At 47.4% G+C, this 12,564-nt stretch overlaps 1 protein-coding gene across 3 annotated transcripts in view; it reads right to left on the bottom strand.

The window, feature by feature from the left end:
- MARCHF2 (membrane associated ring-CH-type finger 2) overlaps window positions 1-12,564 on the bottom strand; it is a 118,453-nt gene that overhangs the window by 79,084 nt on the left and 26,805 nt on the right. For 2 of the 3 annotated variants that reach the window (XM_075123110.1, XM_048831156.2), the window contains exon 2: window positions 3,519-3,748. In XM_075123110.1, coding sequence (XP_074979211.1) covers window positions 3,519-3,694 — 176 coding nt within the window. In that variant the 5' untranslated portion in view covers window positions 3,695-3,748. Of the gene's footprint in view, window positions 1-3,518; window positions 3,749-12,228; window positions 12,337-12,564 lie in introns of all 3 variants that reach the window. The other variant, XM_048831157.2, reaches the window with a different exon arrangement.

The raw sequence follows: 12,564 nt of genomic DNA, 5'->3' as shown, positions 1-12,564 counted from the left end.
GCTGAGAAAAAAAAACAACAAAGGAAATGAGCTGTTGCCACCAGCTTATTAAAAACAAACAAACAAACAAACAACTACATGTGCACAAACCTCTTAAGACACAGAACTCCAATCCTGTTCTTAAAGAAAAAAAGAAAATACATTAGAAAACTCAGGCTACTGCTAGATTTAAAAAGAGCAAATACAAGAATTAAGCAACAAGAATAGCTTTCTTGAGGTGCAGCTTAAAGGTTACAAGCAAAACAAAAGCACCTGGGGTTAGCACAGAGGAATCCACAAGCCAAAAAGAAATAAAAAAGATAAACCTAATCGCATCTTCCTAGACATTTCCTGATCTACTTACATATCTGGGGTTTTAAATACGTTGTTTTTAGGTATGATACAAATGATTTTTCATACCTGGCCCAAAGCTTCTTTCAGCATTACTGTTCTGTCCCCTTCTCCCCAGGAGAACAACCACAGACAAAGGGGAAGTTTTTTCTCAATTTTAAAAAGTTCTAGCCTTCCCATTGGCTCTTTTAGTCAGGGGCCCACTCACTTCCTTTTACTTATGCATAGCAGTAAGACTTTTTAACCCTTTACAGGAAAAGCAAGTAGAGAACAGCTATTAAGAGGGATTTTATAGCTAACTGGCTAGCTGGATGTCCATAACAGGGAGGTACTCCCCCCACCCCCCTTCATTTATCACACCCCCTCAGGAAGATGGCCCACTTTGTGCCCTGCACCCAGTTACCCTCCTTCGAGGAGACTGCCCAGCTACAGGGAAACCAGATCATCTGCCTTCCTGGACTCCCTGAGCGTATTATTTCTGACCATGGTGCTCAGTTCATTGCTTGCTTCTAGCGGAAGGTCCTCCAATTAGTTGGAGTACACGCTTGTCTTTCTTCATCTTATCACCCGTAAATGAACAGCCAGACAGAAAGGGTGAACCGAATCCTGGAGCAGTATCTCCAGAGCTACAGCAACCACCATCAGAATGGCTGGTCCTCACCGCTATCCTGTGCGGAGTTCACATATAACAACACTGAACGCGCCTACACAGGACAAAGCCCTTTTATTGCAAACTACGTGTTCCATCCCCAATTCCATCCGTAACTACCCCCAACCTCCCCTATTCCAGCCACTTCAGATGGGGTACAACTGATCCATCGTACCCATGGGGAGCTAAAAACCCGGCCGAGGAAGCCAAACAGGACTATAAGCGATAGGAGGACCAATGGCAACAAAAAGGCCCCAATTTCACTGTAGGCCATAAAGTATGGCACTCAGCAGAGCTCCTCCATAGCAACAAACCATCCCATAAATTCAATCACCAATTCATTGGCCCATATCGAATCCACTAACAGGGTTGATACCTTGCCACCTTCAAACTCTACCTGCCTCGTTCCTTCAAAATCCACCCAGCATTTCATGCATCCCTATTGAAGCCATATGTGGCTAACCCTTTTCCCCACCGGATCCAGCCATCCCCCATTCCAACGTGGGTACAGGACCATGAAGAGTATATCGGCCATGAAGTGCTCGATTCTAAAACCAAGTAGGGTAAGCTGTGGCATTTGATTGATTGGGAGGGTTACAGGCCTGAGGGGCATTCCTGGGAGCCTGCTGAAAATGTCCATGCCCCCAAATTTGTAAAAATATTCCACAAGAACCATCTTGAAAAGCCCATCCTATTGCTGCGATAGGAAGGGGGGTGATGTGATCTCCCAGATCTTGAACCCAGGCCTGGGAGCCCCCAGACAACTGTCACATCCTGGCCTCCACCCAATAGCTAGTGAAACTAGGTGGGTTGAGAAGCTACTAGGGCGATAGCCCCAGTCAAGGCACCACCCATGGGAGCTCTGATTGAAAGACTGCCTGGCTCCACTGATTGATCCAATTATGCTATTTAAACAAGGAGGAGGAACACGAAGTTTGTCCAACCAACAAAGAAGTTTCCTGTTGTAGTTGCACTGAACCCTGCTTGTGCCTGCTTCCTGCACCCAATCCTATTCCTGCTCTGCTCCTGCTTTACCCAACCTTCGCTCCTGTTCCTACTGTGCTCCTGCTCCACACTTGATTCTTACCTCTCTTCCTGTTCCTGGCTCCTCCCTGCCTCACCTCCAATCCTCATTGACCAGTCCTGGCTCCAACTCCAGCTTGACCCTAGGGTCTGGCATTTGGCAGCTGACCTTGGCTCTGATCCTCACCTTCGATTCCTGATTCTGGCTTGACCCATGACTCTGGTAACTGGCAGTTAAAACTGATGTTGACCTTTGACTTCCTTCCCCACCCTGGATGCCTGCTTTGCTCACTAGAGCTTATTCCTTCTCTGACTACTAGGCCAGACTTCCTACATCCCGGCCCATAAAACCCAGATGGTCTGTTTGCAGAGAGGAACGTGAACTCCCATTGCAGTCCCCAAGAAAAGAAGTTTAAGTCTCACTTCCACCATTCTGCTCCAGGTTTGTTAGACAAAGAATTCAGTTTTGCCTTTGTCAATGTCTGCGTCTAGCTTTTCCTTCCACATATTCATAGAGTCACCATTTTCCACACTTCATCAATTCTTTATCTGTAGTTTGTGGAGAGATTTGAAATGGAATAGAATAACTGACACTCAGGTAGGATTTGAAAATAAGATCTCTGACCAACTCACTAGCTGAGTTGAATGTGAGGTCTGTGTTCTCTGCAGAGGGAGACTGCCCAGCTTATCTGCACGTTTTTTTAACCAAAAAAGTTTCAGCACATTTCGCTGCCATTTGCTTGTTGAATCAACAACCCCGGAGGCCTACTAAGACAGAGTCTGGTCTGCAGAGGACAAAACTGGAAGTCAGATGTGGAAAAAAAATTGGCAAATGCTCTATAAAGATACAGCTTTAAATTTTATTAGCTTGGTTAGATTCTATCAGACACATGAATGGACTCAGCTGACACACATCACCCTCTATGACTCCCAGACACATCATACCGACCCTCTGTTCTGTCTGCCTGTTTTTGTGAGTGGCTGGGATATTCAAATATACAAGAATCCCACACTAGTTACATTTGGACATCATGATTTCTTCAGATATAAGTGCCTTGCTGTTCCAGTATGCTGGGGAGAAAGGGCATTGTACAGTCTGCATGTGCACTTTTTACATCATAAGCTTGTTGGAGCAAGGATTGCATTTTGTCTTAAGTCTTTGTTGCTTAAATAATCATGACAGTTAGCCTAGTCCCTGGCTTTTTTAGTGGTGGATGTCTCACCTTCGCTGCAGCCCCAGCTGATGCCAGTCGTAGCACACAGGGCCCAGGCTTGGTCAGTGCTAGGTAGTCTGGTTAGGATGCAATGGACATTTGAGAGCCTAATTAACTGTATGTATTTGATTAGTATTAGGTTCCATTTTAGGGTTTATTTCCCTGGACAGGTCTGGCTACACAGATATCATCCCCCATATTAGTTTACCATGAAGCTCCTGGGCAAATGGGCTGGGATATAGTAATAGCTAAGAGCAAAAGGCTGATCCACCCAGCGCAAGCAGTGAGCAACGTTCCTTTACCTTTGTGCTCCCAGTGCTTTGATCACTGTCGAGAGCAGCCGGCCATCTTTTGCAGTCACTTGGGTGACATACTGTGGTCGCCCGATGTCGGAGTCCTCCACTGACTTAGACAAAGCAGCACTTCCTGGACAGTCACACAGTGAGCCAGGTAGGTGGCAGCAGTCGCCTGTCGTCATGGCAACAAAGAGCACCTACTCCTTCAGAGACTGAATCTCACAGTCATGATAGGCCTGGAACAAAACGAGACAAAGCCAATGAAGAGGTTTCTAAGCCATTTCACTCCTCCTTCAAGCTCCAGCTAGGTTCTCTCACAACCAGCCTCTCCTGCTTCTCCTGAGGCACACAGCACCCATGCCATCAGACTCGCCTTCCCCCAGTGTGCTGTTTCTTACACTGCTCTGCAAGTCTGTCACACAGAATCAGCTACCTGCAGTCAGTGGGCAACGGGAGAGGGGAAGCCTGACTCCAAGTCATTTAGGATCCTGCTCTGGCCTCAACATCACTAACTGTGCTATTGTTACCTTGTCCTCCTACATACATGGGACTGGAACCCTAAATAAAGCCTTGCACACTTGTCCTTACTGGCCTAGGCACAAAACTGACTTGTCCACCCTTGTGATAAAGAAAAGCCATTAATGATATTTTACCAGGCTGTACTTGTCCTTGAAATGTAGACGTAGAATTTTGTGAGGCTGCCTTAACATAAAATTGAGGTTCCAAATGAAGTGGCCTTTTCATCCATTTTGGGGAGGATGTTATGTATTTTGCTCCTCCAGGGAGAGTTCACAGTACCCGCAATTAGAATAGCCATCCTAGCTTGTAAAACTGAGCACACTGAATGTGGAAATGATGGGACATTAACCAGAGAGCCCCATGGGGCCATTTTGGCCTTGTCTAGACTAAGATTTAGAGGTGTGATGCTAGAATGTGTTAGCTAACATATTTGAAAAGTCTAATGTAGACAAGGCACACTAAGATACATTATTGTCTAATTAAAGCTCCCCCTCCCAGTCTACCCCCAGGCTTTAAGTGGACCAGGTTAGAACATTTAAAGGCAGCATGGCTGGTCTACACTTGCCTTTTGAATCATGTTAGCTAACACCACACCTTTACATTCGAGTCTAAACAAACCTTTAAAGAGTCAATTTCCAGGGAGGAACCACACCTTTCCCCTCTGCTAATTTTCTCTCTGTGACCTCAGAGGAGAATCACACAACTTTTGCAAGTGAAAGTTCCACTTACATTCTCCCCATTTCGTTCCAGTCCTGAAGTGCAAAGAGTTTCCAAGTCTCTGCCCTTCTCCCATCATCCCATAAAGTGTTTTAAGATCTTCACTCCTAACCCTTTTTAAACAGGCTTTTCCTGAGTCTGTGCCAGCTTTTCCAAACTCTGCATACACAGAGCTTTGTGACTTTTACCCGTAGTTTTTGTCCTAAATCCTAGGGGATTCTTCTTTCAGCCACTCTGTACAGGTCCTGGACAAATAAGGTGACCCAACAAGTCTTTTCCCACTCTAATTTCTGTTTCCATTTCTTTGTGTCCATACACTTAACTTCATTGTCCCAGTGACCTGTCTCAACAGTACATAGGTCATTATTATTGATGACTCAAATGGTGCTATAAATATACCCAGCGCTTCATAGACAAAATAAGTCTGTGGCTAGCTTGCAGAGCTTTTCTTGAAAAGCTTGGTGGGTTAAAATATGGTGTAATAATTGAAACTCCCTTTAATAACCACCCCAGGATCAGACCCCTGAATTTTATGAGATTTTGTTCACTGTTTCCTCAAATTCTTCTCCTGCTCTCACTATACCAGCTTTGCTGTTTAAAAACCAAGCCAAACATAGCTTCTTTGGGCTTGGCTACACTTGCGAGTTACAGCGCATTAAAGGAGCCCCAGGCGCGCTATATCACTACCCGTCCACACTGGCAAGGCATGTAGAGCGCCCTGTCTCCGCAGCTACAGTGCTGCTGGTACTCCACCTCAGCGAGTGGAATAACGTTTGCTGCGCCCCCACTAGAGCGCTGCGGCACCAGTGTGGACGCCCTGGTCCTATAGTGCGCTGTGATCGGCCTCCAGAAGTGTCCCACAATGACTGATCTAGCCACGCTGGTCATCACTTTGAGCTCTACTGCCCTGCCCTCAGGTGACCAACCATCAGACCCACCCTTTAAATTCTCTGGGGATTTTGAAAATCCCCTTCCTGTTTGCTCAGCCAGGCGTGGAGTGCTCTCAGCGCATCTTCCCAGGTGACCATGCCTCCACGGGCCAGGCGAACCCCACTATGGAGCAACGGCGAGGTGCTGGACCTCATCAGGGTTTGTGGGGAGGAAGCTGTCCAGTCCCAGCTGCGCTCCAGCCACAGAAATTACGATACCTTCGGGTAGATATCAAGGGCCATGCTGGAAAGGGGCCATGACCAGGACGCACTGCAGGAGCTGCGGAATGCCTACTGCAAAGCCCGACAGGCAAACCGCTGCTCTGGTGCTGCCCCTGTGACCTGCTGTTTTTACAAAGAGCTGGATGCGATACTTGGGGGCGACCCCACCTCCACGCCGAGTACCACCATGGACACCTAAGAGGCCAATGCAACAAGGCAGGAGGAGGAGGAGCAGCAGCAGCAGCAAAGCGGGAGCGAGAGTGCTCTGGCGGAGGAAGACACCCCAGCACCCCTAGATGCATGCAACCAGGAGCTGTTCTCAAGCCAGGAAGAGGGTAGCCAGTCGCGGCGGCCGGTGCTTGGGGAAGGACAAACACTAGAGGAGGTTCCCAGTAAGCGGCTTTTGTTTTGGGAAGGAAGTTATTCGGTGCGGGCTCTTGGGGCGAGGAGGGTTAGGGCTGCATGCATGCCTAGATGCGGAATAGGGCGTTGATGTGCTCTCTCACATAGTGGTAATCGGCCTCAGTGATTTCTTCAAAGGTCTCAGCCACAACTTGGGCGATGTGCTTGCGCAGGTTTTTCGGGAGAGCCACTGTGGTCCTTGTCCCAGTCAGGCTAACTTGTCCGTGCCACTGTGCCGTGAGGGGCAAGGGGACCATTGCTGCACACAGGCAAGCTGCATATGGGCCAGGGCAGAAGCCGCATTATAACAGAAAACCCTCCCTTGCTTCCCAGGTCACCCTCAGCAGCAAGATCTCTTTCAGGACGAACTACTGTGGAAAATGAGGGGACAGTGTTCAGTATAGGGGCCCCCTGCGGCTGCTGGCTTTCCCCAAGGCACATGCTCAGGGTTTAGCTTATCGCCATATTTGTGGTCGGGAAGGAATTTTCCCCCAGGGCAGATTGGACGAGGCCCTGGGGGTTTTTCGCCTTCCTCTGCAGCCTGGGGCACAGGTCACTTGCTGGAGGATTCTCTGCACCTTGAAGTCTTTAAACCACGAGTTGAGGACTTCAGTAGCTCAGACATAAGTTAGGGGTTTGTTACAGGAGTTGGTGGGTGAGATTCCATGGCCTGCATTGTGCAGGAGGTCAGACTAGATGATCATAATGGTCCCTTCTGACCTTAAAGTCTATGATTCTATGAAACCCAGAGGGCATTACAGCCGTGAAACTATCAGTCACTCTTGACCCTGTGCTTACTCACCATTTTGGGGCTCCTGTGGGTTATGTGCGCTCACTTTGGGACGGGCAAATTATGCTATTACGTAGACTGTGCTTGCCCTTGAGTACAGGGGAATCATTGCTCTGTCTGGTGTGAACAATGCTGCCTCTGTTAAGTGTTGCATTTTGCCTTTACAGATGCAACCTTGAGATCTCAGCCGTCCGTGTTATCAATGGCCAAGAGGCTGCAAAGAATCAGGAAGAGGCCAAGTAGAACCAAAGAGGACATGCTGCATAAAATCACACAGCATTCAACTAATGAAAATAAAAAAGTGCAGGAGTGGCGGGAGAGTGAAAGGAGGGTCCGCCAGCAGAATGCGGATCACTGGCACCAAAGCACAGAGTGGCTGACAAGCATCATGAAGTGCCAAGCGGACTTGATCCAGGCGCTCGTAGCCATGCAGGCGGAGCACTACTGTACCCGCCTCCTCTGCCCCCGCAGCCCTTGTCCCCAAACTCTTTCCCTTGTGCTCCCATGTCACCTCCGAACCACTTTCCCCAACATCCAGGTTCTTGCCACCACCCGCTGCCTCCAACACCTTCACCACCCAGCCCTGAAAACTACGACCCTGACCCACTGCACTCAACCCCCATCACCGTGCAGTGTAGTCATCCTGAAGCACAGCATGCATCGCTCAGCACTCCACACATTACATAAGCAAATCTGTGATTGTACCGTTCCCCACCCCATCCCACCCCCTTGCCCTTTGTGTTTCCCAAGCAGTTGTGTTGTGTTTCTTTTCAATACATGGATTTTTTGGCTTTGAAAACATTCTTTATTATTGCAGAACATAAAAGAAACCGTAGCCCAGGAAACCAACAGGCACTACAAGTCAGCGTATCATACGTAGCAAACACAGATTCCTACCGCACTTCACTCCCGTGCAGGGCACCACACCAGACGCTACTGTTGGCTTTCAGCCTCAAATTGCTCCCTCAAGGCATCCCTAATCCTTGCAGCCCCACGTTGGGCCCCTCTAATAGCCCTGCTCTCTGGCTGTTCAAATTCAGCCTTCAGGTGTTGAACCTCTGAGTTCCATGCCTGAGTGAATCTTTCACCCTTCCCTTCACAAATGTTATGGAGGGTACAGCATGCGGATATAAGCACGGGGATGCTGTTATCAGCCAGGTCCAGCTTCCCATACAGAGAGCGCCAGCAACCCTTTAAACGGCCAAAAGCACACTCCACAGTCATTCTGCACCGGCTCAGCCTGTTGATGAACTGCTCCTAGCTGCTGTCAAGGCTCCCCATGTAGGGTTTCATGAGCCACGGCATCAAAGGGTAAGCAGGGTCTCCAAGGATCACAATGTGCATTTCGACTTCCCCTATGGTGATCTTCTGGTCTGGAAAAAAAAAGTCCCAGCTTCCTGAAAAGCTGCAGCTTCCTGAAAAGGCCAGTGTTACGAAAGACGCGTGCGTCATGCACCTTTCCGGGCCAGCCTGCATTAATGTCAATGAAACGCCCACGGTGATCCACAAGTGCCTGGAAAACCATAGAGAAATAGCCCTTCCGATTAACATACTCGGAGGCTAGGTGGGTTGGTGCCAGAATTGGAATATGCGTCCCATCTATCACCCCTCCGCAGTTAGGGAAACCCATTTGTGCAAAGCCTGCCACAATGCCATGCATGTTACCCGGAGTCACGGTTCTTCTGAGCAGGATGTGATTAATGGCCCTGCAAACCTGCATCAACACGATTCCAACAGTCGGCTTCCCCACTCCAAACTGGTTAGCAACCGACCGGTAGCTGTCTGGAGTTGCCAGCTTCCAGACTGCAATAGCCACCTACTTCTCCACCGTCAGGGCAGCTCTCAATCTCCTCACAGAGTCCCATGAAAGTGGTTTTTCTCATCCGAAAGTTCTGCAGCCACTGCTCATCATCCCAGACTTGCATGATGATGTGATCCCACCACTCAGTGCTTGTTTCCTGAGCCCAAAAGCGGCATTCCACGGTGGTGAGCATGTCCGTGAATGCCACAAGCAAACTCGTGTCGTTTGTGTTACTCCAGTCAATATCATTGTCAGAGTCCTCACTGTCACTTTGGATCTTAAGGAATAACTCGACTGCCAAAAGTGATGCGTTGGCGAGACTCGTCAGCATATTCCTCAGCAGTTTGGGCTCCATTCCCGCAGAGAAAAAGGGAAGACAGAGCACGCAGTACAAAAAATGTTGAAAGATGGCGCCAAATGTGGACGGAAACAAAGGGAATGCTGGGATGTGAACCGATGCATCACGGGGCATTGGGAGAGGACCCAGAATGCCCTTCACTCCCCATCCCCTTCCCACAAGCCACGGAGCCAGAATGGGAAGAGGTGCTCTGTGAGATAGCTGCCCACAATGCACCGCTCCCAATGCCGCTGCAACTGCTGCAAATATGGCCACGCCAGTGCGCTTGCAGCTGTCAGTGTGGACAGACTGCTGAGCTTTCCCTACTGCGCTGTACGAAGGCGGGTTTAACTCACATCTGCAAGTGTAGCCATGCCCTCTCTCTCTCTCATATGTAGGGCAACAAACAAATAACTGAATCAAATAGTTCACTCTACTGCTCATCTACAGTCTGACTCAGCACCTCCAGCCACTCTGCCAAGCATTCTTCTTGGGCATTGACTTGATGGAAATTTAGAGAGAACAGGATCCCCTACTGAATCACCAAAACTTCAAGTATCAGGGGGTAGCTGTGTTAGTCTGTATCCACAAAAAATAACAAGGAGTCCGGTGGCACCTTAAAGATTAACAGATTTATTTGGGCATAAAGCTTTCGTGGGTAAAAAACCCACTTCTTCAGATGCATCCCACGAAATTTTTTACCCACAAAAGCTTATGCCCAAATAAATCTGTTAGTCAATACCACTTCCTGCAGCACCTAGGTGGTTCCTGAGAGGTCTTCCATCTAAGCACTTGCCCAGCTTGATTTGACCCCGTTTTGCTTGTGAGATCTGATATGATCACAGTAAACTGGCTTTCAACAGATGGTGCAGCGCTGGGTATGTCCGCCCCACTCATTCTAAGGCAGTCTTCCAGACTTTTGGTGCCACTTGACCAAAATCATCATTTAATGGTGACCTGCCCAACTGTGGCCTGTGTTCATGTGCTCCTTGTCATCTCTGAGGTATTCAGTCTTCCCACAAAGACAGCATGAGAAATGAAAAGTGGAAATAAAGAGAGGCAAGGCTTTTAGAAACAGCCTCAATGATAACATGGGAAATTGTGCAGAAGAACATCGGTGACTTCAATCACTAGCTTATTATATTAACTAAATATCATTCTCACAGACCAAGGGGGATTTTTCCTGGCTGGAGAAGAAACAGCAGCTCATCCAAAGTTGACAGACAAAAATGAACAACAATTCCAAAACAAGCTGGCTGTTTAGAAGAAATAAAATGCTTGGTAGAGTTACATTAACTCCTTTCCTGAGAGCCTGCAAAGAGGCTGTCTGAAGGTACTGCCAACCCCAATCATTCCGTCAAGGATCCAGGCACCAAAATTAATGATTCATATCCACCCATATTTTTTTCCAGTTTTGCCTTCTGGTTTGGTCCACCTGTGCTGCAGCTCCTCCCCCCACCCCCTCAGTGTGTGAACATTTCAGGGTCAAAACTCAAGTTGACATACATGGGCAAAAACATCTTACCCCTCTGGGTTCTTAGAGGGCACTCCTTCGCCTCTGCTAATCCCTGAAAAGGGGGAGCTGCCATTCTATCACTCTCCCTATCTCTCCTTTATCACTACTCCATTCCCTTCCTGCCCTCCTCTCCAGCCCACCCAGTCTCCTCCTTTACTCATATCCGACTCCGGGTTCCCTGAGAGTGTCCCGCCTCCAGTCTAGATTTACCTGCCCCCACATTGTCACTCCCGTTCCCTTTACAATATTGCATCTCTCACATTTTCCATCTGTCACCCCTCCTCCTCTGCACCTCCTAAGTCGTATTCTGTTCCTTTTCAGTCTGCCTTCCACACACACCCCTGGATCTCCACACCCCTGCACTCCTTCAGTTTCCTCCATAGCTGTCAAGTTTTGTTCTGCTCCATGTGTGTCATTGTATGCAGATTAATAAACTAATTTCCATACATGCAAATAAATTACTTATAACCATAAGCTTTCGGTCAATAAACCCTGCCCCAAGCACTGGCAGGTTAGGACACAGAATAGCATGGAATGTGTCAGGCATGGCTGGTGTAGATGAGAGCTTACTCAAAGGGGTGGGTGGGTGGTTGCTGGGACAAGTCAGTGTTTGGCAGCTGACTAGCATACCCAGAGAGGGCTCTGGACCTATGGGAGATCCTGAAATAACCGATTACACTGAAGTGAAATTGTTTTGTTTTCAAATCTCTGCACTATGGAAGTCAGCCATGACCATGAACCAGCACAGTTTATCAGTCATAGGTGGGCCTAAATCAGACTAAAACAGACAAAGAAAACAACAGAAAGGCTGTTCCCTGGTTACATGCTTGGCTGGACATGCAGAGAAAAGATGACAGCACGACTATTAAGGAGATTCTAAGAAGACTTATTCAGAAGATTAAAAATAGAAGAACTTGTTTGGATGAACTTTCCTTTTCAGGAATTTACAACTATGCACTATGCAGGACTTTAGTGAGTCCTGCATAGTGGAAAACTGTATCTTTCAGAATGGCTGTGTTGCCTTTGAATAGATCCAGGAGCGAATCCGCATCTCTACCTGACTTCCCTTTGGTAGGCAACAACCTTTAGCAAAGGGCTCCCTCAATTCACAGAAAGTCTTATGTGCTAATCATATTCTGAGTAATTTATAAATAATTCATTTACTCACTGTACCCCCTGTCCCCATAAACACACACACCTCTGGTTTACTGATCACTCCACAAGAATCTCATTTGAGCGTTACTGGAAAATGTCAGACACTAAAGGCCCTCAGTAGGGAACTCATGAACAGTTTTCTAATGTTTCTGATTTGAATTGTTTAGCAAAACTATTTTTGGACAGCTATCTAGAGACCTTTCCTCCACATCCTCACAGGAATCTTCCCGACCCACTGCCCAAACCAGTTCCCACTGAATTCAACAGGAGCCTTTTCATTGACTTTAATGTGAACTGGATTTGGCTATTTGGCTTTGATTCAACTCACCTCTACCTCTTGGCTGACTGCATCTGGGACTAGAAGTACATGTTTGTAACATTCTCTCTCCTTTTTTTTTTTTTTCTTTTAAAAAAGAGACACAGGATCTCCCAGAGTCTAAAGAAGCAAAAAGGAAATCCCATCACAGATAATGTCATTTGCATGATTATCAAACTAGCTATTTTGAAAATAATAAAAATGCACTCTTAAGTTTTTAAAATCTATTTTACCTAAATGGGTGAAAAATATATGCTTTTACTGGAAAGGTCAGTTAGAGTTGCTCAGCCAAAACATTTCTTTCTTTGTTTCAAATCAGGAGAAAAATGCCCCTTTGTGCATTTGCAC

The sequence above is a fragment of the Caretta caretta genome, chromosome 25 (assembly GCF_965140235.1).
Source record: "Caretta caretta isolate rCarCar2 chromosome 25, rCarCar1.hap1, whole genome shotgun sequence".
NCBI classification, from domain to species: Eukaryota; Metazoa; Chordata; order Testudines; family Cheloniidae; genus Caretta; species Caretta caretta.
Note: the sequence above shows the minus strand (reverse complement) of the source record. Positions and strands in the feature narration are given on the sequence as shown.